The sequence below is a fragment of the Anas acuta genome, chromosome 6 (assembly GCF_963932015.1).
Source record: "Anas acuta chromosome 6, bAnaAcu1.1, whole genome shotgun sequence".
Classification (NCBI taxonomy): Eukaryota; Metazoa; Chordata; class Aves; order Anseriformes; family Anatidae; genus Anas; species Anas acuta.
This window is the reverse complement of record NC_088984.1, coordinates 26,781,356-26,806,136: the sequence shown is the minus strand read 5'-3', so window position 1 is coordinate 26,806,136 and position 24,781 is coordinate 26,781,356. Positions and strand designations below refer to the sequence as shown.

The 24,781-nt window shown below is 37.9% G+C and overlaps 1 protein-coding gene across 6 annotated transcripts; it reads left to right on the top strand.

The window, feature by feature from the left end:
• Positions 1 to 25: 25 nt before the first annotated feature.
• On the top strand, positions 26 to 24,303 carry CMKLR2 (chemerin chemokine-like receptor 2). Of its 6 annotated transcripts, none has more exons than XM_068685965.1 (6): positions 27 to 201; positions 1,373 to 1,507; positions 7,860 to 7,901; positions 8,320 to 8,421; positions 10,515 to 10,659; positions 21,566 to 24,303. In XM_068685965.1, the coding sequence occupies exon 6, from the start codon at positions 21,582 to 21,584 to the stop codon at positions 22,632 to 22,634; it is 1,053 nt and encodes a 350-aa protein (XP_068542066.1). In that variant the 5' UTR covers positions 27 to 201; positions 1,373 to 1,507; positions 7,860 to 7,901; positions 8,320 to 8,421; positions 10,515 to 10,659; positions 21,566 to 21,581; the 3' UTR covers positions 22,635 to 24,303. The 6 variants fall into 6 exon arrangements, with proteins under 6 accessions (XP_068542069.1, XP_068542071.1, XP_068542066.1 ...); XM_068685967.1 differs by adding an exon at positions 8,909 to 9,100 and having other exon boundaries at positions 199 to 1,507; XM_068685968.1 differs by lacking the exon at positions 1,373 to 1,507 and having other exon boundaries at positions 26 to 201.
• Positions 24,304 to 24,781: the final 478 nt, after the last annotated feature.

Genomic DNA, 24,781 nt, shown 5'->3' with positions numbered 1-24,781 from the left:
CCCCTCAGCCCCGGCGGGCTTCATGGCGGGGAGCAGCGGTCGCACGGTAGCTGGGTCCTACCACAGAGCAAAAAGTCGTGGTTTGGCTTTTGGATTGACCTAATGCCAGATCGCTTTCCGTACAAAAGGAAAAGGTTTTGTTTCCCTCAGGAATGGGAATCTAAATGCGACCACAGCTCACGTTATCTTTTGTTTTCAGTTGTAGGTATTCAGTGTTTATCTAATCTCCTGTGGGAAAGCAGCTATTGCACGTTTCTCTCGTATTATGCTGAAGAAGCAGGATTTTTTTTTTAAGCAATCTGGGCAGATGCAAAGATTATCGCCACTTATGTGTGAAGACAGGTGCAGATGCAGGCTTGGATTGTGCAATGGGGAGAAAAAAGAAGTTGAGTTCAGCATAATAAGGAAGATTTAAACAGAGGTTGCTGTAAAAAGGGGCTGCTGTTGTGTGATTATGAAACCATAGCTTAGAAGTGTCCACCCACGCTGAACGAGTAATTGAACACAAAAAGTCACAAATGGGAGAACAGCAGAAGAAGGCTTTTTTTTAGCAGGGAAACTGCCTTAACTGCCGTTGAATTATTTTGATATGTGAATGGATATAGAGATATTTTCATTGCCAACAAAGAAGCTAGGGCAGAATTTAAGTTGCCTGGTGATATTTTGTTGCCTGGTTTAACACAGAACTTGGCAAAGCTCAAACTGATTAAAAAGGTGGGGGATACAACATTGAGGTACGTATAGCATAGTGTTTATGCCTCTTAAGGCTGACAGGATCTGTTAATCATTATGTACTCATTCTAGTTACATTTATTTTGTTGGACATAAATGAATAAGATGGTGGATTAGCTGAGGCATCTTAAAAGACATAAGACTGTGATACAAGCATATGTGGGGGGAATCAGTCACTTCAGTAACACGGAAATAATTTTTGATTTCAGTGATGGACAAGTGAAAGGCTAGAAATCCTGTGTGTAGGAGTGGAGATTTGTAAAAAGCAGTCATAAAATCTTGCAGATGCAGTATTTCTGTGGAGAAGATTTGCGTATGTGAAAGCTCAGGCACATGCCCAAATTACTTCTTGTCTGCAGAGTTGCGGTGTTTGAAGGTGTGTACTCCTGCTGTGGCTAAGACGCTTTGAAACAAGTTATCTCAGGCTAAAATAGATTACCTTTGTGATGGGTTTGCAGCAAGCTTTGTGAGTTAATGTGGATCACCAACCATCCCTTCATAACTTGTTGAAACAAAGTAAGCTCAGTTACCTGTCAGAGGTTTCAGTGTAGCTCAAGTTCTGACAAAGAGAAGGTTGTAGAGTCTGTCCCACAGTGCTGTGTATCTTGCCCTTGGAATGTTCCTGTGTATTTTTTGCAAGGTTAGACTGGAATATTCTATCTTTTGGACTATTGATCAAAGATACCGGACATCACAAGCCTAAATTCTGCCATTTCTTGCCTTCCAACTCTTTTTGTATTTATCGACTTGAGGTTGCAATTTGATTTGAGCTCAGGTAAGGTATTAAGAAAGATCCCTTTGTTCTTCTCTTCTCTATAGGAACAGCTAACCTCCTCCTCACACGTGTGCATGAACGTTAAAGCAAGGCTGAGAAACTTCCTTTTGCCTTTTAAAAATTACTCTTTTTTGATCCAAGCATCCCACTTTTTTCCCTTTCCTGGTATCATCTATCAAGTTTGCATAAACTGTCCCACATAGCTTTCAGTGCTTTGCTGTTTACTTTTGCTTTTTGATATGCTTTATGATTTGATATGCTTTTCTGCTCCTGTTAGCCAAATGCATGTCAAGGTTATACCTCTGGAAAAAAAAATAAATTAAGAAAAAAGTAGCTTCTGACAATCAATAGATATTTTCCTAAAAATTAGAGTCTCAAATTTCTTCCAGCAGCATGCTTCAGCTAGTAAAGGGAGAATATAACAAATGAAAATCAAGGTTGATAAAACTATCAGGAAGGAAACTTGCCTAGATTTTTAGATTGTTGTATATCTGCTTTCCATTGTGATTTTAAAAGCCTAATTTATTCTTGAATTGTTGTTTTGGTAAAATTGTTCAGAGGATCTGAGCAAAAGGTTGAATGACTCAACAGCATTTGAGGGCTGGGCTTTGAAGAATGCAGAGAGTATTTCTGCCAAATGTCCACAGTTGTGCATTGCTAGACCTAGCCCGGATTGTAATAAGTATGGCAAATTTTAAGATAGTCCAATAAATAACATGTATAGATTGTAGGGCACTTCAATTCTGAGTAGGCTTGGGAAAGGGGGATCTCTTCAACTCTGTAGTGGAAGGAGTGTTCCATAATACATGGCATAATATTGCAACCTTTAATTACTAAGAAGTGAAGAATTCAAGAAATTTTGATATCTTTAAAGAACCTGCTGCTGGCTACTGCTCAATATCAGATATCAGGCTAAACAGAGGAGTGATCTGATATTCTGTGGTATTATATCTCTTTTGTAATCACTGGAATTATGTAGAAAGGAGTATTTCCTCTTAAGTGTAGAAAGCAAAAGTTCCCTAAATTTTAAACTAACAACTTTATCAGAGTTAGTGAGAAGAACTTCCCAAATATATGGGGTATTAGATTAACTCCTCATTTCTTGCACTAAAATTGCTCTGCATAACGTATTTTTGTACATATGTACTTTAGAGATTACAGAGATCTTGATTATAATAACGCTGAGCAACATTGTCTGGTATTTGTGCTCATTCCAGAGCCTATTATTGCTGTTACAGCTGCTGTTGCTGCTTGTTTGCTGGCAAATCATCCAGAAGGAACAGCTGATGAGACAGCTCAAAATGTGTCACTAAACAGTGAGGCTATAGAATTTATTAGAATTCAGCATTTTCAGAAAATTTCTGCATAATGGTCTGCTAATGTTCTTAATTATTATTTTTTTAATTTACTTTTCAAAATCATACCCTAACACTGCTCAATTGTTTTAAACACTTCCAATAGCTTAGCTTAACATGTTTTTAGGACACTGTCCTAAAACAGGAATTCAGAAGAGAATTTCTGCTAAGAAATTAAAGCAGCAGTTGAGAGGTTTGTATGCATTACTCCTTACTGCATAACTCCAGTAAATTTTTTTTTTACTGGACCCAAATAACCACGCTACCTAGGAGAACACGGGAAAAATGCTGTCTTGGTCTCCAGGCAGCCCCCTTGTGGAGCCAAATAAAATTAACTGGAGTTAAAGTAAAGGGGAAATTCTCACCTCCAGATCCCTTTCCCGTTTGTAACCTGAAAGAATATTTTTTTTTCAGAGAATGCATTGTTCATCGTAAAATGCTAAATAGTTTAGAATTGCATGCACAGTTATTTCTGTGTTCTGCTAATAGTTGTTCAGCCAGTTCATCCCTCAGAAATAACTGAGCCTTTGTTTTTAGAAATGTGACACAAAGAACAGGACTAGGTCAGGAAGTAGGTTGGGGGCCTCCACTGGTGACTGATCATGAATTGCAGGATATTCTTTCACCTTCACCTTGTGCATGGAATTATTTTTAGCTTCAGAAATAATAGTCCCTTAATGCCAAGGGACTGTGTTAATGGTCCCTACATTTTAATTTCTTAATTCTATTTTCTTTTTGTTTTATATTTATTTTCAAAAATGACACAGTATCAAATTCCCTGATTGATATAGTCAGATCAGCCCGTGAGAACTGACAGCATTTTCAAGTATGGTTGTTCATTACCAAATTACTGTGAAATATACAGTAATTTTGGAAAGGTATATGCTAGAAATGCTGTGGAAAGTAGAAACGTGACTTCATTCCCCCACGCTGAAGGGAGCTATACAACTTGACAGCCTTCAGCTATGAAGGAAAGAGAAAGAACTGTAGGTTCTAGTATTAACCACAGCCAGATGAGGGGAGTGAAACACACTTAGAACAGAGTTATTCTCATCTGCGTGGCAAAATGTTTTGATTGGCATGTTTGAAACCATCCTCTTTTCTAATATAGGTATCGGCACAGACTTAATGCAGGTTTTGTAGGAGGAGCTAATGTGAGTTTCTTGAGATATTTTAAAAAAGAATGGTAGATGACTAACGGTAGGTGAATTCTAGCTCACCTCACTGTTTATCACAGTAGGAACTCCGAGGCATTTTCACAAAAGTAAATATTAATTCCCGTTATACAGGCAGGGAATAATGTATTTCCAATAGAGGTAATTTTCTCAAAGCTTCTTGGAGGTTTATTAATTCTCTTTTTCTAGAATGTTCAATTTTCAGACTCCCAGAAGTTGACTACTTGCCTTGCCTCCATTGAATGTTCTGAATTAAATGTTTATATCCATCAGTTTTAATGGATCTGTTCCAGTTTTAAATAGATGCAGATGAATGTAAGATGACCCTGAGTGTAAAATGCCTCTGCAGCTTCTTTGTCCATAGTGTAATTTATAGAGTCAAGGAATTGCAAATAGTATATCCTATTATGTTGAGTCAGTGGATGTTCTGCAGCCAATTTAAGATGGGGTCAAAATACATTCCCAAGATAGTTAAATGAGCGTTCTTTTCCCCTACATTGGCTGCTCTAAAAAAAATATATATTTTTTTTCTGTTCCCACAATAAACCACATAAAGACCTTTCTTACATCTGAGAGCAAGCAGACTCTCAACCTTGCTTTACCTCAGGAATAATTTGAAGAAAGATTTCTTTATCCTATTCAGGAGAAAAAAAAAAAAAAAAAAAGCAGGAAGTTAAATGAGGTAGAATAGAGAAGTTCTGTTTTCTTCCAAGAACAAAACATAGTTTTAGTCTAGCAACACTGATAAGCAAAGACAGCAGCCTTTGAAAGAAAGAGGTTTCTTTCTCTCTTATAGTCGGAAAATATAAAGATGGAAATTTTTGAACATGGAGAAAGAAAAAGACCTTTTGAACAAAAAGCTTTTTTTATATGGTTTGTGTTTCTTCAGCGTTTTGTATGCTATTACTGGAAACGTAGTAGTTCTTTGGATCAGAGTGTCTCTGTTTTCTGGTCCATCAATAAAAACAAAAATTTATTCCATGTTGTCTGACGGTCTATGTTTGTAATACTGAAGTAACTCGGGTTCAGCTTCTGTTTTGGACCCAAGCTATGCCTTTTGCCTATTTTCCCATCTTGTGGGATGTGTGATGCACAGCAAGAAAATGTTCTTACAGCAAAGTATTCAGCCACTAGTGTCTGAGCCGTGTTGTACCAAACTCTGCTTTCTCATGGCAAGGCAGTGCTGGGTTCTTTTGTTCTTGAATGACAGACAGCAGAGCTGTAAGCTTCTAAACATTTTAAAAATTGTTCCTCTCTTCCTCAAATGATTTCAGTAGTATCTTCAGGAAACTGGAATATATTTTTCATTGTTGCAGAAGATCTGTGATATGCCCCCGGTTATAGCTGAAATTAATAAGCTTGAAAAGACAAGTAGCTACTTATATTGCCTTTACAGAAAATGTGGCAATTCTAGTCTCTATATTCCCATAAATTCTACTGTCAAGTTCATGCTAAGTGCTGAATTTGGTGCTCATAGTCTTCTTAAAAAATAATAATTGTGAATTAATAAGAAGTTAAAATTAACCTTTGTGCATCTTGATGCAGCTTAAGGAACTAGAATGGACAAATAAATGCTGTTTTTTTTTAGATGCCTCATTGATTGAATTGGTTTCCTGTGGTTACTTCCCTGAGCCAATTCTTAATTTATTAGAGATGATGCTAATTTTGCTTTCTCTGAAGGCAGTGGAAGAGTTAATATGGACTTCATACAGAAAACTGAGCTCTTAAATACCAAAGCATTTTTCAGAGCTTCTAATAATTTGCTTTACCTTTATCACAAGCAGCATGCTTATTGGAATTTATCAGCTCCCTTCTCATTAGAGAGGCTGAGGGCTGGGTAGGCTGTAGAAGCAAAACTACGCTTTCTCCCTGGGGAGTGATCAGAGGAGAGGGCAAATGCAGAGCAGTAAGCAGAGCTCGCATTGCTTCTCCCTGTCTCACATTTATTGCTATGGATAAATAACCTAAATACCCGAGGAGTCAAGGTCACCTGGCACCTTTCACAAAAGGCATTTACATCCACTAAGCAGAAAAACAATCTGACGAATGTAGCTGACTATTAAAAGCAACTTTTAAAAATACAAATGAATATGTGCTTAAACCACTGACCACAGACACTAAGAGCATGCATAGTTGATTGAGCTTGATTTGGACTTGATTAGCACTGGCTTTGCACTAGATTTCAGGAACCATCCTCCATTTGTTTGCAAGGAGCTACTGTCCAGTTTAAAGCCTTTGCATCTCCATGAATCCTAAGGAATGTCAATGGTTAGACAGTATTGTAGAGGGTAACCAGCAGGCTCCACAATTCCATATGTAGATGTGCCTTTTGGTTAAGATATTGAGTAGTAATGCTGCAAAGCAGCAACTTTACTTGATCACCCATGTGTGCTATATGGACACCCAGCCTGTTAGTGTGTATTTTTCAGGGAGCTGTATTTAATTTTGTGCTGAAGCTCAGCTTTGCTGTGTGTTTTTGCAGGTGACAAGAACTCCTCTTCAGTTTTGCTGCTTGCATTTTTTTTTTTAGTGTTTCAGAGCAGTTCTGTCACAGCTAGCACAGTAGCTAGGAGCAACAGTCTAACTGCAGACTGGTGTACTTGTTATCCAGTCTAGTGCAGACTGATACTTGTTATCCTCTCCTCCCTATGAACCTGCTTATTTTCTACATTGTTATTCATCACGACAAACTTCAACAATTTAGCTGTGAGTTGTTAATGGATGATTGCAGAACATGAAATTAAATTTCCTCCTAGGTGAGAGTCATGTCTGTTGTGTGTCTCACCAGGATATAATCCCATTAATAATACAATACCCATACAATCCCAAATTGAATTTTGGATTTGTGTTTTTAATCAAAAGACCTGTTATATAAAAGATGGATAACTGAACCTTCAGGACTTATATTTTAAATGGAAAATAAGACTTAAGTTCTTTGGAAGAATAGGTGTAGGCAGCTATACTGGTGTCTTGGATCTCGGGTAGATGGAGGTAGCTAAAATTCTGGTGTGGCTCAGGTTCATCTCTGTGCTTTGGGTTTTTTCTAACCTAGCCTGGTTTGGTTTTGGGCAGTTTTTGAGACATATGACTCAATCCATAAAGGATATAAATGCAGGGTGCCTTAGATGCATGACAGTGAACTCTGGCTTCCTTTCTAAGCATTTGTTTCCTAAGATCTCTGAGTAACTCTGTGGTTCCTGTTAATTTATGTAAGGTGAAAATGTGCAACTTGATTCATTCCTACAGTAGTACTGAAGATTGTGAAATACATAGTAAAACAACTATAGTTCACTTTGCCTTTTGTTTCTGTAATCTCAGTAGTTCTCTATTACTCTCTAGTTCTCTCTATAAGCTTTATTCTGAACTTATTCCAAACAGCATTCCTTTGTATGGAAGGAGACAGAACTTTGGCTAAAATGGAAAAAAAATGCTGTCAAGTTGGCTATTTACAGTCATTGAATAACAGTAACTTATCTTTAGTTGTCAATGACATATCAAAATGTTCACATTGCTGCACTCTGAAAATTCCATTAATGTCAACTATTATCAAAGTGGCAGATATAATCTCTTATTTTATTGTCACGTGAATACAAAATCTGGATAGCTATGGTCTAAAAGTTATGTAGAAAAACATTCCTATTTATTTTTACAAAGGGAGGAAAATGTGCAAGTATAAAAGCAAACTATGAGAAACAGGCTATTTCTAATAGTATTTTTTCAAGGTATCTTAATCATCAAAATATATGTTTTTCATTCACTTTGTAAATTACTATCCAATATTAATGATTTCATAGAATGAAACACTGTTCTTTGTGTTTGCAGGAGTTGCATGGAGTGCTGCTTCTACAGATCCTTCTCCAACTTGTATGTATATACATTTTATATGTATACACCCACATATAGTAATTCATTTCTACGCTTGTGTGTTTTTACCAGACCAAAGTAACAGCTAAATGAATAATTTTGCCTTTGGCACAATTGTTGAATATCTTTTACACATTATGCATGAAAATATTCAAGTTTCTAAAATCTGCATAGAAAAAGGATACAGACCTTCCTAAATGAGCCAAACCTCTCTTCACCAGCTAGTTTGGTTTAAATGTGTCGTTGGAGAATGTTGTCATAGTTGCTGACTATGGGACATAGTGCACAGTTAAGCCACAAGTAAACATTACAGCTTTACCAAAAGGATAGGCGTGAATAATCATTAGTTTCACAGGAAGAGAGGAAATTACACTTTTCCTGATCCCGATTGTCAGGCAGTTAAAATCTGTCTTTCCAGAGTGGATTTTAATCCATGAGGTGTTAATTCAAAAAGTAATGACAAAGGAACAGGGAAGAATTAAAACAAACAAACAACTGTAAATAGCTGAATCCTCAAAAGGTAAGTAGTTTCTTTCTTTCTTCTCTTGTTCAGTTTAATTGAAAGTGTGAAAAACTAAATATATTTTGTTAGACTTAATTTAGAAATTCGTGGTTGATATGACTTAATTGAATTAATGCAAATTGGGTTTAGTCTGGAGTATTCTTCAATGCTGGGATTATCTGCACATACTAATATGCATCTTGATAAAACCCAGTGGTGCTACAGTGGGAAATAATTATCAGAACTATCAGACAATTGTTTGTAATCCGGGTAAATTAAAGCTGGTTTTGTTAGTTGGTTTGTAATTTGTGCTTTAGTTTAATACTGGTATTTTTTTCTGAAGGCCATTCTCTGCTTTTGGTTTGTTTTATAGGGTTTAACAATAAAGAATCAGAAGTATTTTTAAAACTAGTTTGCTTTTCAATAAACCTAGTTTATTCACTGCTGGACAACCCAACATCTGTTATTTGTATGAAAATATTCTTCCTTGTTCTTTTTTAACCAGGTAGAAATTACTGTCTTTCTGCAAGTCCTACATGCATTGTATGTTGATGAATGCATGCCCCACTTCAGAACAACACTGGCATATTGTCACACTTACCCAAATGTATAGAGTTAAAACTCCTAAACCTCATTAACATATGGCAAAATAAAATACAATCAAGTAGAAAAAGGAGAAGACATAAAAGCAAATAAGGTGCATTTTTTTCATTAACTTTCTTCCAAGCTTATAACATTCAAAAATATCTGAAAAGATCACACTGGTAAAAAGATCCATGGTTAATGAGTTGCATGCAAGTATATATTAAACTATGTAATTTTGGATTTATCATTCCAGTTTTTACTATGTCTGAGCATTTCTACCCAGTAATTTTCACTTTTGTCTTACTGAAATAGTGCTGAGTGAGCCCTTGAATTAACTGCCTTACATTAACTGCATTTGGCAAAGTACCTGGAGACAGACTCATGTGCCATTACAAGCAAAATTTTCTGCACATCTGCAGTTAAATAGTGCCTACGTTTACCCTATCCCAATATTTACCAGAGAGAGAGAGAGAGCTACTATTAAACTGCTTTTAGTTTTCATCAAGTTTCACCTATCTGTTACCTAGAAAAAAGAGGAAATCTTTAAACAGAAAGAAATAGACAAGTTAGGTGCCAAATCATGGTGTCTTCAAGTAATTCTGTGCTCTTTCTTCAAGCAATCCTGTAGTCTGCCTCCTATGTTACATATTCACAGACATCATGTCCCCTTGTTGTCATTTCATCCTGGTCCAGGGACACTTGTGTCCCACTATAGCATAATCTCCGTCCTCTTTTCATTCATACTTTCTCCCTTCACATACAAGCTATCAGCATTTTAAGTTATATTGGTGGGACAGGAAGAGCTGGTGTGGAGGAAAGACAAAGCAGGGTAGTTTTGCTGGAAGGAGTGAATGGTATGATGAGTGTAGTAACATCAGAATCAGGTGAAGCTATGGTATGTACATACTAGTTGAATAATATTCCCATTTTACTGACTGAGAAACTAAGGTTCATGGGGATCATGAGGCCTGACCACAAACACTCAGTAGGCTCTTGACAGAACTGGGATTCAAGCCAAGTCTCCTAAAATGCAGTTTAAATGTCTGACCACAGAGTTGCACTGACTGATGGGCAAGGGGACTTCGGCTGGTGGTTTGAGAAGCCCACTTCTCTCTTACATACAAAAGGAGATGAAGCTACTGATCATAAATACATAAATGAACGTATCTCACCATGCACTTACAAAGTGATACTTTTGGTGTAGCTTTTTCAGTATCTATCTGCTCATTCAACATTATTTTCTATAAACCAGAGTTGTCAGAAACAGAGAAATACTGTTCAGCTTCTTCTCTGCATAACAAAAAGCAGCCTGCAACTGTAAAGTCCATTTCCATTCATCAGCCACCACATCTGTTGCTTGCGTGGACATTGGCCAAAATGATTCATTCACGTCTAACATTTATTTTGGTGAAATAGTGGGATTATACAGAAGGGCAATATTTCAAAACTGGGTTTAGGAAACCAAGGGAAGTTGGAAACAACTTCCTCACAGCTGAAAACAAACACGTCATTATGTCATTCTGCAGCTTTATTAGAAGGAAGGCAGTAGCTAAGTGAAGCAGCTGGAATCACACTGAAGTCACTCTGAACTCTACGGATCACTTCATTCTTCCTTCTGCTACAGAGCACATATCTCTGAATTAGTGTGCTTCCTTCTGAAGAATAAAAAAGGTAGGTTGATCTTTCTGTTAATGTTTTAAATCTTTCTCTCACTTTGTTCTGAATAATGTGTGACAAAACAACACTTGCAGGCAAATTCTGTAAGGTAGTGTAGCATATGCTGGCAAAAAAAATTAAAATGAAGAACGTGATTCTCATTTGTTTCAAAGGTATTTTGAAGGAGCCCTGCAGCAAGAAATGATATGAAAGTATGTGTGAATTTAATTTTTAATAACTTTTGAATGTGTTTAAACAAAATTCAAGAAGCCTTTTATCCTGCCAGAGAATGCCAGCTGACCTTGGCTGAAGTATCTTCCCCTCACCGTGTTGGTTTTAATTCGTTTGCTTTGCTTAGTGGTAGTACATCTCCTACAGCTATCACAAATTGCAGTATTATTAAAAATAAGTACATTGGTTCTGATCTGAACAGTTTCTAGAACAGAAACTGGAAATCATTTCAATTTCAAGTAAAAAATTAACTAACAATCAGCAAATCTTGAATTATGAACAGTCTAATAAAAACATTATGAATAATTAGCCATGTAAAATTAAAAAAAGGTTCCTGTGATTGAGATGTAAGGTGTGTGTGTTTCCCTTAACCATCATGAAATAAGTAGAAGGTTGTGGGTCTAGCTGTCACTGAGTCCACAGAATGGTGTTTGTAGGAAGCAATGAGTTTTGAAACCTTATTTATAGCAGTGTAATGAGATAGGGCTGGATTCTACCACGTATTCAGACTTAGTGATAACCATGTCATTATCCCCTGTAGCCTTTATAAATGCAATCTTGCAAAATGAAGCAATATTCCAGAATTATGTTTGTAGATTTACAGAAGATGTATACATTCTCTAAGAATTAAATCTTGTTCCAGCAGAATAAAATTGTATTATTGAATGATCTTACATTTAAATTTAAAAGTTTGTGATCTGTTCTTAGATACTATTTTTTTATGAATAACTTTGCTATTCCAAACAGCAAGGAGCTAGTTTTGCAGAAGATTACAATCTGATGATTGCTTTTGTTATCAGCTTATTTATTCATTTCGTCTCAGGAATGTGCCAACAGTTCAGCTGTCTCTTTCATTGTGGTGGCTGGTTGTCAGGCTAATTTTCACTCATTATTTCTGATAATGGCTTGATTTGCGTTCTTTCAGCCTGAAACTAGTAGTTTCATAACAGTGCAGGGCTCTGTTGTTGACGGCTTTGCAAAAGAGAATTGAGTGGGAGGAACAGTTCTCATGGCACGGTACCAGAAGGAACTGCTGAGGCTGGGGTGAGCAGTGACCAGGAGGTATTTGCTTTTAGAAGAGAAGATACCATCATGCACAGAACAACTCTCCAGGAGAGACTGGTACTTTTACAATATGCTTGAAGTTCCTGAGACAAAAAGAAAAATTGTGTCCTCACAGCGTATGCTCTTCGTATCTTCAGTATGTTCCAGAGGTCGTGGGCTTAGGGCAGGACCAAAAAGCCTTGTATGAGCCCATGGCTGCTCTCTTCCAGAGAGATCATTTTTTCTGGCTTGTTGCAGGTCTTTTTTACCTGGCCCACAATTTTACTGTATTACAATTCTGTAGAGGAAATGAGCTGGCTTGCTTCAGATATGATACTGTTTCATTAGCGGGCTTAAAGGCAAGCTAACAAAACACAACACTACAAGTCAGGTTTCATTTCAGGGGTATCTGCAAGGATAAAATCCTGCTCTAACACTCAAGAATACCAGCACTCCAGGAGTCTCTAGTCCTCAAAAGAAACCTTAGTTCCCAAATAGTAATGCAGCCTTCTCCTACCTCTGTTTACCAGCCAAGGTTCAGTGTCCTTCTGTCTGTTTTATCCATCTCTTTCCTACTTCTTCCCCAGATGTGATCACTCAATACATCAACATGACTACTAGGTCTTTCCTCAAAGTTATTTGTCAAAACCATTATTCTTCCCTCATCTCCCAGTATTTACCACTGTTGTTCTTTTTTCTGACATCTCTTTACAAAAATCCAGGTCATTTTAGAGATGACTTAAACCCACACAGAGAAAATTAGTCATTCCTTCTCTTCTGTGGGATTCTTCTCTGGTTGTTTCCTTGGTCAAAGTAACGTTTCATCAGTTATCATCAGTTAGTTAGAGAAGAAAAGACTAGTATATTAATTTTTGTATTGTCTAACCCTAAAGCTATTGAGACTTGTAGATGCAATTTTAACATATTCACTGCTGTAGACCATCTAGAACCTAGCTTTACTTGTACAAGAATGGAAGCTAAACCAATTTGGGGCCCAAAGTTTCATCATCTGTTAACTTCTTTGTTTTTTTTTTTTTTTTTTTTGTTTAGCTGTTTTTACCATTTTGGCAGGTTAGCCAATCAAAGGTGCATAGAAAACTTCTGGACACCACTTAGAGAGAAAGGAGGCATCATTGGGGGTTTCTTCAAGGTCTATACACAGGGAAGAAAAACATGCACAGTCTAATGGGAAGTGAAATAATATTTTTAATTTCACTTCTGGAATTCATGATTAGATCACAGAAATCACAGAATGGTTATCTGGGAGACAGGGGGCAATGCATTCCTGTCTCCATTAACCTCATTTGTTAATGGAGATATTTTTCTCTTTCTTTCTTTCTTTCTTTCTTTCTTTCTTTCTTTCTTTCTTTCTTTCTTTCTTTCTTTCTTTCTTTCTTTCTTTCTTTCTTTCTTACCCTAATATCTTTCTCCTGTCACTTTCTCACTTCTCAGAGAATATATTTAAAGAGTGATAAGACACAGGTATGAAGAACCAGCACCTTTTCTCTTTATCCACAAAAGATATTTGCCTCTTCATTGTTCTGGCCAGGTCTAGAGTCTGCCTCAAACTCTACATTTGAATTTACTGTTTGGCTTTGGGCAAGGTGCTTCTGTTCCTTTCTTGTTATTCTTGTGGCTGTTTATTCTCATGTAATTATAAACAACACAAGAATTCTCTCTCATTATGTGCTTACTGTGCCTAGACCCAGTGAAGCTTTGATCTTAAAGGGTAGAGCCTTTGGATATTTTCCCAACATAAAATACTTGCCTCTTTCAGCAAGTATGAGCCTGGCACAGCAAGTTTTGTTCACTTTTGAAGCCACCTAGGTGAGAGAGAGAGAGAGAGAAGATGCTGAGTAGTAAGCCCTGAAGCATCAATGTAACACCATTTTCTGCATTCCCATTTCTTCTTTCTGGTGATCTTTTAAAGAGATCAGATCATTCTAGGGAGACATTTCAGAAATATTAAGATCTGTTGTCCATTTAAGAAAACTGAGTAATGTGTTGGTGTCTTAAATTCTTACTGGAGGGCGTTGTACCATATCTGGTGGCATCAAATTCAACATGACATAGAAGTGATTTGAAAAGGTAATATGGGAAGCCTGTAAAACCGGTGTTTCCAAGCTCCTAAGTCATAGGCTCCATCTATGTTTATCACTGCTAGGGAGTGTTCCCTGTGCCCTATTTGGGGCACAGATAAAAATCCAGTCCTCCTGAAATTATTTTGATACGATTTTTTCAGTTTTGCAAGAATAGAGGCCATGCTTATTTTAGACTTCAGCTTGAAGTCAGTAAAAGAATTATCTTTGTATGAGTATTAGAGGTATACTGATACAGATATAGACAACCCTTAGCCTCCTGGACACAGTGATTCTAGTATATTAACTACGAGGGCAAAATAAAGTATGTTATCTCATCAGTTGTGTTACTAATTTTTCCTGGGACTATCTCTTAATTCTTCTTGTTAAAAGGACTATAACTATAGTACATTGTAAGTTGTCTATCTGTTATTTGATAGAGGTTTTGTATCTTGCTAGAGAAGGTTATTTTTATTTTTCTGAAGAGACCTGTTGTCACCCTTCAGTAAGTTCAGAATGGCTGTTGTCTAGCATATATTTATTTGGCTTTATTCAGTCTGCTGAGACAACAGTTCATAGTCTGAACTTTTCACTTTATTCTCTGTTCTCATTTGCTATTTCCTGTTAGGAGGGAACCGTGATTAATGCATTTGTTTGCTGAAGGAATACAACCATTTAAAAACATGCTCAGAATTGCATGATTATATAATGATCATAGGAAAGCTAATCAAAATATTCTTCTGTTCCAAACATATGCAACAGTTGCAAAGTAAAAGTTGCATATAAACTTTACATAAAAAAAAAACAAACAACAACAACAAAAAAAAACATGTCATACTTGATTAGAAATGCAAATCCTTAGAAATCCAGTCACTGTGAAGCTGAGGCACCTCAAAAACTTAAAATGGCTGTCTCTGTTACTCTACATATGTAGTTATTATGGTGGCTTATAGCTAAAGAAAATACTGATGGCACTTGGGGAGGAATAGTATACATATAAAAACTTCTCTGGAACAATATCTCATTGGTGTGCACATGCCGTGTACTGAGGATACAGCCAATACGGTATTTGGTGTCCCTGCTGGGCTTGGTCATCTGGGATGTGCTGAGTGGCTCTGAGCTATATTGTGGATTTGCAGAGTCAAATTAATGCATATGAGAGACAAATGGCAGAGATCCAGGTTCCTTTCCAAAGAAAAGGAGAAAGAAAGCCAACCAGAATCTGCAAGGGCTGCCCAGGTAGGTGCTGGCTCCCACCAGCACAGGGCAGGGCCTTCCTTCAGGAGGATGAAGGTTTCCCAGAAGTGGAGCTGTGGTTTCTCTACTTCATCATGAGTGAGGGAACAGTGTTATGTTTAAGAAAGGAGGATTGGACTGTGGTTCAGGAACTAGGCAGGGATTCTAGGTTTAGCACCTGGTTTGATCAGATACTTCCTGTAGGTCATTCTTAACCTTGTTTGTCTGTACCCCAGACCAACGATACTTCCATGTGAGTGCAGTTTCACTACAGCCTGTGAATGCTTAGGTGTTATGACTGGTTATGTAAATACTTAGTCAGTGCTGACATATAGGATATAAGACCATATTTTAAATCTCAGAGGGCACTGTTTCTCTAAACTTCTGGTTTTACTTTGTTATGGTCACATCATGGACTTGTAGAGATTACAGCAACCCCTTATGCTAGAAAGGTTACTAAGAGAGATATTTGTACTTTTAGTTGTATTAACAGAAAAAAAATGAGAGCAGGAGACAGTGCCAACAACATGGTTACCAGGTTCCTCCCCCTCCACAGTGGATATCCCAAGGACATCAGAGTTTCTGTTTTCCTTGGGGATGGAAAATCTTGGTGCTTGGGATCTGCATGAAAATAAATCACTTTTTACCAAATGCAGTTGCTCATTCTAGGCATTTATGAGTTACCTGGTTGTGGAAATTGTAAGCTGCTCAATTGCCGCAGTTGTCTGGATGATTTGTTATATTCAGGCCAGACCCACAGTAGATATTTTTCCTATTACAGCAGCATGATTTAGATATGAAGTTGGGGTTTCCATTTGTTGTTTAACATTTCTGTGGCAGCAAAAATCCTGGTCTGAAATCATTGCTTTACCGGTATTAACTGTGTCTGCTCTGTGAGAGTTTGTTAATCCTGCTCTAACACTCACTTTGTCTGTGTAAAATGTTATGAGGCTATTATCTGGTCTGGTGACTTCAATACCACAGATGAAGTGGCGTGTTTTAACTAATAAGGTCATGTTTAGCCTTGCTCAAAGACAGTTTCTTTTGGCATACACTTTAGGAGATATCTAGCTAGCACATTGCATATGTGTTTCTAGCAGTGCTTCACTGAGAGACATAGCGGTGAATGATGGTTATTTGCATTCTTGTCTTGTCTGCTAGAACAAATACATCTATATTGTGTCTTGAAAAGGTTTCAAATCACATATCGTATCTATCATGATCTATTCTAGTTGCTGAATTCAGAACAGCTTACAAAGTTATTTTGTTACCATACGCGTACTGACCATTAGAACAATTGAGCATTTCTGTGGAAGAGAAACATGCACTGAAACCTTGATTCTGCTTTTTTTTTTTTTTTTTTTTGTAAACTAGATTAAAATGCCAGTTTCCTAGTAGTTTTGTCTGCAGCGTTAGCTTTAGGCTTAATTATAGCATAGCTATGATTTAATTTAGCAGTATGGGTGTACCAGGCGCTTCTTGCTATAAGAATGGGGACAAACAGTCATCTTGGTTTTGTGCTTCTGAGAGAGAAATACATACATAGGAGTCTGACAGTTTGCAATCTCATCAGTATTCCCTGTGAGTTTTAGGGTATTATGTGTTTGTAGAATACTTTCCAGAAATACATATATACTTCTATCAAGCTTGCTCAGCCATCTATGTTTTGAACTTCACAGATAAACAAGAAATTCACCCAGTAGTTTATGTTTTTGAAGCCACACACATTCAAAATTTAGCACCTTGAAAGTTCCACGGTTTTTCTTCTGAGGGCTCTTGAATGAATTCGATACCCAGATGAACCTTCTGAGACACAGCATGACACGCAGGCTTTGGGTGACCTTTTGGAAAGCGAGTTGTTCTCCAACATCTGACTTGTGCAAATGGCAAATGCTGAAGTGAGTCAATCAAACAAGCTTTCCTTTAGCCATAGATCATACATGTGGAATGTGATATGCTCAGAATTATTCATGAAGACGTTAAAAGGAGGGATTGTACATTATATGCCCTTTCTGAAACGAACTTTTGAGACAGCCAACTCCATGTTCCATAATTTTCCTATTAAATTTGGGTCCACCATTGTGACCTGTGAAATCAGTTTAGCTGCCCAAAGGCTCCAAGCACTGTTCATCACACTGAACAAATAGGTTTAGAGATTGCCACTCAAATATTTGTGTTAACTTTTAACTAACACGGACAACAAATAAGTTCTTCCTTTGGACCACTCTGTAAATGTCTAAAATAATAAGGGCCAAATGTGAGGTAGAGGCTGCATGGGCCACAGCCCAAACACGTGCCATAACCCTAACTTGCATGGTGCCCAGAGAACTTTGAACCCCCAGGAAGACTTTACATTGAGTGAGGTGAAAGGAAATTGCAACTGTTTTGTTTGTCTTCTCCTATTTTAGACCGAAAACCCATTCTAATTTCATTCCAAAGCCATTCCACTGACCTCAAGGCTGAGGCACAGAGAGGTCAAAAGACTTTCCCTGGTCAAACAGGATGCATGTGGCATAGCCAGGAATAGAGCCCATAGATAGCCCTGGTCCCATGTCAGAACTGCAAGGCCATTCTTACCGTAACAAAAGCTGTTCTGTTATAAGCAGTTTCAGTCATTTATCAGAGCTGTCATTATGGCTCAACCTTCTAAAACACTATAATTGTTGCAGAGAAAAACTCCAGGTACTTGCAATTAAAAAGCTGTGAATCTGGCAGTTGAAATCTGATTCTGCATTCCCACACTGAACTGCAGAGAACGGCATTTTAGGTAGTAAAATCTCTTCCCAGCAGTACGATGACCTTATATTTTATATATATTTATTAATAATATGTGTTTCTTTAGGCCATTCTGTCCTAGGATCTAAAAAGCACTAGCACTGAGCACCAGCCTGTGGTATTCATAGAGTCATTGAATGGCTTGGGTTGGAAGGGACCTTATAGATCATCCCGTTCCACACCCCCTGCCATGGGCAGGGACACCACCAGGGCCTCATCCAACCTGGCCTTGAACACTTCCAGGGGTGGGGCAGGGATGTTTCTTACATATTCCTATGAAGTCGTTTAGTAATTAATTTCAATTTTATCGAAGAGGACAGGACATGAAACCTCCTAGTCAAACATTCTGAAACCCATTTACTTAAAATTAAACAACTGTATTCATAATTAAGCAACTGAGTCAAGGCAACTGAGGCTCAGTTTTCAGAGCTGCCTGTGACCTCAGCAAACAGGAAAAGACTCCAGTCAAAGGACAACTGCTAAGCATACATTTTACACAGACTGTGTATTTAAAAAGAAGACAGGATGAAGTCTAAACTTGGTTATATTCATACAAATGCAATACAACACTGTTCTGTAACCTGTAGCTGCCCCCAAGTACTACTGCCAGGCCTCTGACCACACTTTCCTGTTTATTGAAAAATATTTTCCTACCTTGGCCCCTTTTTACAACCCTGGACCATCAGGGACTGAGACAGTGAACTGCATCATCTCCCTTACACTTTCTAGCAGTAGGCCTGAAAGCCAAATGGGAACCGTTTGCAAAAAGTCTGTTTTCTCTGCTGGACCTCAGTTTGCAGACAGGTTCATCAAAGTGTCTTCCCAGCCTGGAAATAAGGACATTTGTCAAAGATCACGCAGGAAATAAGAAACAAAATAAGCAATATAATTAAATTTCTTCACTTTCAAGATCTGGACTTGAATTGCAAGACAATTTTGCCTCTAAATGTTTATTAATAAATGAGCTCATATTTGGGACTACGTGTAATACAAAGAAACGTCCTTGCTAAATGATGGCTAACAGCCCAGAAGAAAAGAAATCTATGTCCTTGCTGCAGTAAACCAACATAGCTCCACTGAGTATCCCCTACGGCATAACTTTTTCATACCAGCGCCTAACGTGATGAATCTTGTTGTAGGAGTGCTTTGTGTATGTGTTAAATGTAGAAGTTTCTGGACTTTGCAAGTGTAATTGGCAATGTCCGCTGAGCCTTAGCCATAGAGCCTGGTCTCAGTATCTGTACCTTGGGAGCTATGCTATCCGATGTTTTCTTTCCCCTGCTATACATCATCTTTGAAATTCTAAATATTAAAGGAGCATTGTTGGATGGTAGGCAAGCAACTGTTATTGCCATTATTGTTAGCACTGTTAGGGGGAAAGAAGAGTTTTGGGGTTACACATATGTGGAGGAAATGCTTAAATCCGAGTATTGTTACATTGTACTAGCTATTGAGAAACTTTGAAGCAAACCTGATTAGTGACTAGGATACAGGATGCTAATCAGCAAGAGACTGAAAAATTGCATCAATTTATTTAATTGCATAAATTCAGTTTGAAGGTATAATTTTGTGTGCAGGCAAAGACCCTTAAAAATCGGATTATTAATCTTAGTGTCCTCTGAGGCTGTCCAAATACAGTGTCGTTCCAGATGTTAATGGTACTGCTTCTTGTTTATACTATTTCTCAGAAGTTATGCTGTTTGAAAAAAATTACTCAGAAGGGTGGTACCAGTATTTGATGCAGAATCTATCCTCAAGGGGCAAGTAATTACATAAATGCAGGCCAGTAAACTTCATTTTATCAGGACAGCAAACCAAATAACATTCCTCCAGCCTGATGTAAATTGCAAAGGGCAAATGTTATCATAGCCTCTTGATAGAACAGACTGTATTGACTTTTATTACATTTTTTAAAGAGATATAAAATTACACAATTTTTGTATTTATTTTTAACCTTGTTCCTTTCATTTACAAATAAGAAATTTAATCCTACCAATGCGTGTGCACATATGTAGCTTATGTGAGTAATCCTTTCAAAGTAAGCAAACTACTTTTTTGGAGGAAAGTTATATACAGGAATACAAACTTGCAGATGTGCTTCTGCAGGCAGCACACTCCCAACATCCTGCTCCTGTTGTCCTTTAGCACACGAAAATTAATGGAATTACAGGAATGCAGAGCTGGGTTCCAAAAGTGCAGGCTGAAGCTCCATTTCAGAACAGAGCTAGTGCTCAGAAATGTACCACTGAGCTTATCTATCGTACAGCCAATGGGTTGGTCACATCCTGCTCTCAGTGCAGCTGAGTCCAGTCAAACAACATAGCTTTAAATGAAAACAGAATTTAGCAGAATGTTTCTTTTGAGTACAGCAGATACTTTTGTCAGACTGTGGTCATCTGTGCTATTCTTTATCTATGCTGTAGATTGAATACAGAACTTCTAAGTGCTTTTTCCTGTTCAACCATTGTTTGATGTTTTCCTGTCTCTCTCTTTTTTTTTTTTTTTTCGTCTTCTCTCTTCTTGATTTTACTGGTGGTTTGTATTTTCCTTTTTACCACTCCTTGCTCTCCTACACTCTTCTGCTTTGGTTTTAGAGGAAAATTCTTATTTGAAAAATTGCATTGTAAGTTCCAGAAGCTTTGCAACAGAAGAAAACAGAGACTGTCTGTCTGTTTTTGTCTTAAATAAATCAATAAAATGCACAAACTAAACCCCACAACATATTTCCAGCTATAGCTCTTACAGGGTGTGTTATTCTCCTAAGAAACTTTTCTTTCATCGTAATGGAAGAGTACCACAGTTGTATGCATGGCCCTTAAATGCATTCCTTATGTTTCCTTCTGTACATCCTTTGCTATATTATAACTGGGCTGTGTCCCAAATAAGTCATCCTGAAGTCAGCAACACTGCTAGGTGACAAGAACAGCACCCAGCCTTAGGGAATCTAACACCTTGACTGAGTCTGAGAATCAGTGCTCTTTGATACAAAGACAGATACATGATAGACAGGAATAAACCTATGAACTTTCAGTTGCTGGAGAAAATGGTGTCTATATTATATTAACTGCTGTATGGGGATGGACATCAATTAAACCAAACCAAAACAAAACATTTTATTTCTGGTATTTTTCTGCCTGTGTAGATTCCTGGTGCTTCTCTAATTTCTGGCAAAGATACTGTCCATAAAACTTGTTTCAAACAGGATCAGAGCAGTAAAATACCAAAGCCAACTAGAAAAGTATACAAATCACACACTTGCAGTAAAACTTTGCAGCTGGTCTCACAGAAATCTGCCAGTGATATTGTGGTCAGAGCCCTCTTAAGAAATGAATGCAAGGAAGACAGTTCCTGAAGACTTCAAGTGACACTTGTCTAGATTTGAGTATTTTTTGAAATGTCTGCAGTCAGGATATTCCACAAGCTTCGTACTAGCAGTTGACAGCTAAGGAGCAATAGGTACGTGAAAATGAACTCAAAGGAATTGCAAAGGAATTGTTATTATTTACAATGTAATAGGACAGTTCTCCTTTGATTGTTCCATTTCTTTTCTTCTCCAGAACGCAGCTGTGCAACATGACATTTGAAGATTTTGAGAACTACTCTTATTTCTATGACCTGCCTGAGGAAGAAGAATCACCCCAGTCCACCCTCAGCATTGCCCATATGATTTCCCTTTCCTTTTACAGTGTGGCATTTCTATTGGGAGTCCCAGGTAATGCCATTGTCATCTGGTTTATGGGCTTCAAGTGGGATAAATCGGTCTCTACACTCTGGTTCCTCAATCTGGCCATTGCAGATTTCATTTTTGTTCTCTTTTTGCCCCTTTATATCACGTACGTAGCAATGGGCTTCCACTGGCCTTTTGGGAAGTGGCTGTGTAAAATGAACTCATTCATTGCACTACTTAATATGTTTGCCAGTGTTTTCTTCCTGACATTCATCAGCCTGGACCGCTACATCCGCCTAGTCCACCCAGTTTTTTCCTACAAGTATCGGACTATAAGGAACACCCTCATTCTCAGTGGGATCATTTGGATATCGGCTGCAGTTATTGGTGGCCCTGCCTTATACTTTAGAGACACAGCTACAGTTCTCAACAATGTCACCATTTGCTACAACAACTTCCACGTGCATGATAGAGAACTCATTATGCTAAGACATCACATTCTAATTTGGGTGAGGCTTGCATTTGGTTATCTCTTTCCTCTAGTGACCATGGTCATTTGCTACTCATTGCTGCTCGTTAAAGTGAAGAAGAGAACTGTCTTGACTTCGAGCAGGCTTTTCTGGACCATTATTGCTGTAGTTGTAGCTTTCTTTCTTTGCTGGACACCATATCACATATTCAGCATTGTGGAGCTTTCTGTTCACCATGATGAAAACTTGCACGACTTATTGCAGGATGGCATTCCCCTCTCCACTGGCCTTGCTTTCATCAATAGTTGCCTCAATCCAATCCTCTACGTTCTCATCAGCAAGAAGTTCCAAGCCCAGGTCAAGACAACAGTCTCTGAGGTGCTAAAATTGGCACTGTGGGAGGTGAGCCGCTCAGGAACTGTCAGCGAGCAGCTGTGGAGCTCAGAGAACACCCATGCACCTGTGCACTATTGCGAAACTGCTCAGTGACAGCTTGTCACCATCCGTCTCTGAAATAGCTGACAGATTTGGAGGTGTAGTTGACTTCACATCTGCCAGTCAGATGTGTGTCTTTGCAAATACAGTTTTAGATAAACAGCTGGCTTAACTGTGCTTGCTGCTTTCCTTTAAATGTTTTTAAAGGACACATCATTTGGGCGTGGTGTGGTTGCAATGTGGACACCCTTAACTGAAAGTTGTCAGCGTAAGTGGAATTGCTTTAACTGGGTTTTTGATCAGGAACATTGTTGTAATCCTGTTGTTTTGTGGTTCTATAGCTTATTGATATTAAAATAACACACAAAAATATTCCCCTGATCCTCACTAATAACACCTTTGATCTAGGCATCCTCCTCCAAGAGGTCATGGCGATACATTAGTGGCTTGTGAGTGTTCTGACTATCAAGTATTGTTTAAAGTAGGAACCACCTGGCTCCATCCCAGCCTAGTGAAGTTGTCAGTAGCTCCGCTCTGCAATCAGAGAAGTGTCCCAGGACAGAGAAGACTAACTTGCTGCCTTCTGTTATCAAGAGAAACATAGAAATAAAGTATTTTCTCCCATTGTTCTTTGCCTCATACTCAAAGCTATACCAGGAGGCTGCTGTTTCTGGTCCCTTATTCTTGTGCTCTTAATACTGGTTGGGTACAAAATACAGAGTAACTGTTTCATATAGGATTTTGGCTCATTTGAAATCTGCAATTAACAGAAATGGTTCCCAAAGAATTTGAGATGTCCATATCACAAATTGTTTTTCTACGTTTAAGCTTTCAGGTTTAGAGAGGTTTACAATTATTAGTTGCTCTCTACTGGTCTTGCAAAGAAAGTTTAAGAAGTTGTATTTTGAGCATTTTGAACAGTTGAACATTTTGTCTTAATGCTAATCTTCTAAAAAAAAAAATCAGTGAATTGAATTCAGTGACGTTAAGTGAATTCAACAATATTATTTGACAAGTCTGTAATCTGTCCATTCCTGTAAGAAACAGGCAGCAGTCCCAGTTGTATTATATTCTGTTTGAACCTGTTGCCTGCTGTAGAATCACACATGCACCAATGCAAATATACATGCTGAGTGAACCAATTTCTGAGGCAATACCACTTAACTAAGGAGCTGTACATGGATAAAACTCTGCTAAAAGTAAAAGCATAAAGCTTTAGGTAAATGCAATCTAGTTTTTCCTTTGTTACTGACCTAAGTATCTAGAGTAAAACTGCCTTTCAGATAATCTACATGCCAACACTCATAAGTAGCATTCATACTTTAAATTAGGTCTTATATGCGTATATATTTTATACAAAAGCATATATATGTGCATGGATGAGCACATCCAGAATTGGTAGCTGTACAAATAGAAACTGTCTGATTGTGGTCTGTAACTGTTTCTTTGGGCTCTGGTCTGAATTTGGAAGAATGAGGCAGGATCAGTGGAATTTCAATGTGTTTAACTTTGGGCTGGAAAGTTGGTAAGCAGCATTCTTCCCTGAGTCATTTGCTGCCTGGTACAGTGACTCAATGTTTTGGTACCATGCAGCTAAATGTGCCTACATCAACTGCTTGCAGTTTTTCTTCACATATTCCGACATCTTTCTAAGAATGATGTGTTAGCACTCCTTTCCTGACTGTACTCCAAGTGGAGTAATAAAATTGTTGTTTCCAAAGAACGTGTTCATTACTTCTCTCAGCAGCAATTTGCAGTGACTGTCCACTCTTAGAACAGCACCTTCCCAACAGTTCTAGAAAATGAAATCAAACCCTGACCTTTTCTACTGAAGGAATTAAAGTTTATTTCAGATTTCTTCTTGCATGTCAGCCACATGAGCACAGATACCAAGATATACAGAGAAAAGCTTGATTTTCAAATGGGAATACAGTCAGAAAATGTTTCGCAATGCTGTGCTAGGACCAGCTTCTTGGATAAAAACTACAGTGACAAGATTAACCACCACTGTGAGCAAAAGCCTCCCCTAGAGTAGGCAGATACAGAACAGAATTGAATAAAGCCAAGGTCACCCCCATCTATAGGAAATAAATGGATTAACATCTTTGCAGTGTAAATACTACCTCATTCACACCAAGATCAGTTACAGAATTTTATCTCCAAAATAATTTCTGCAAGAGTAATGGAAGATACCTAAACAA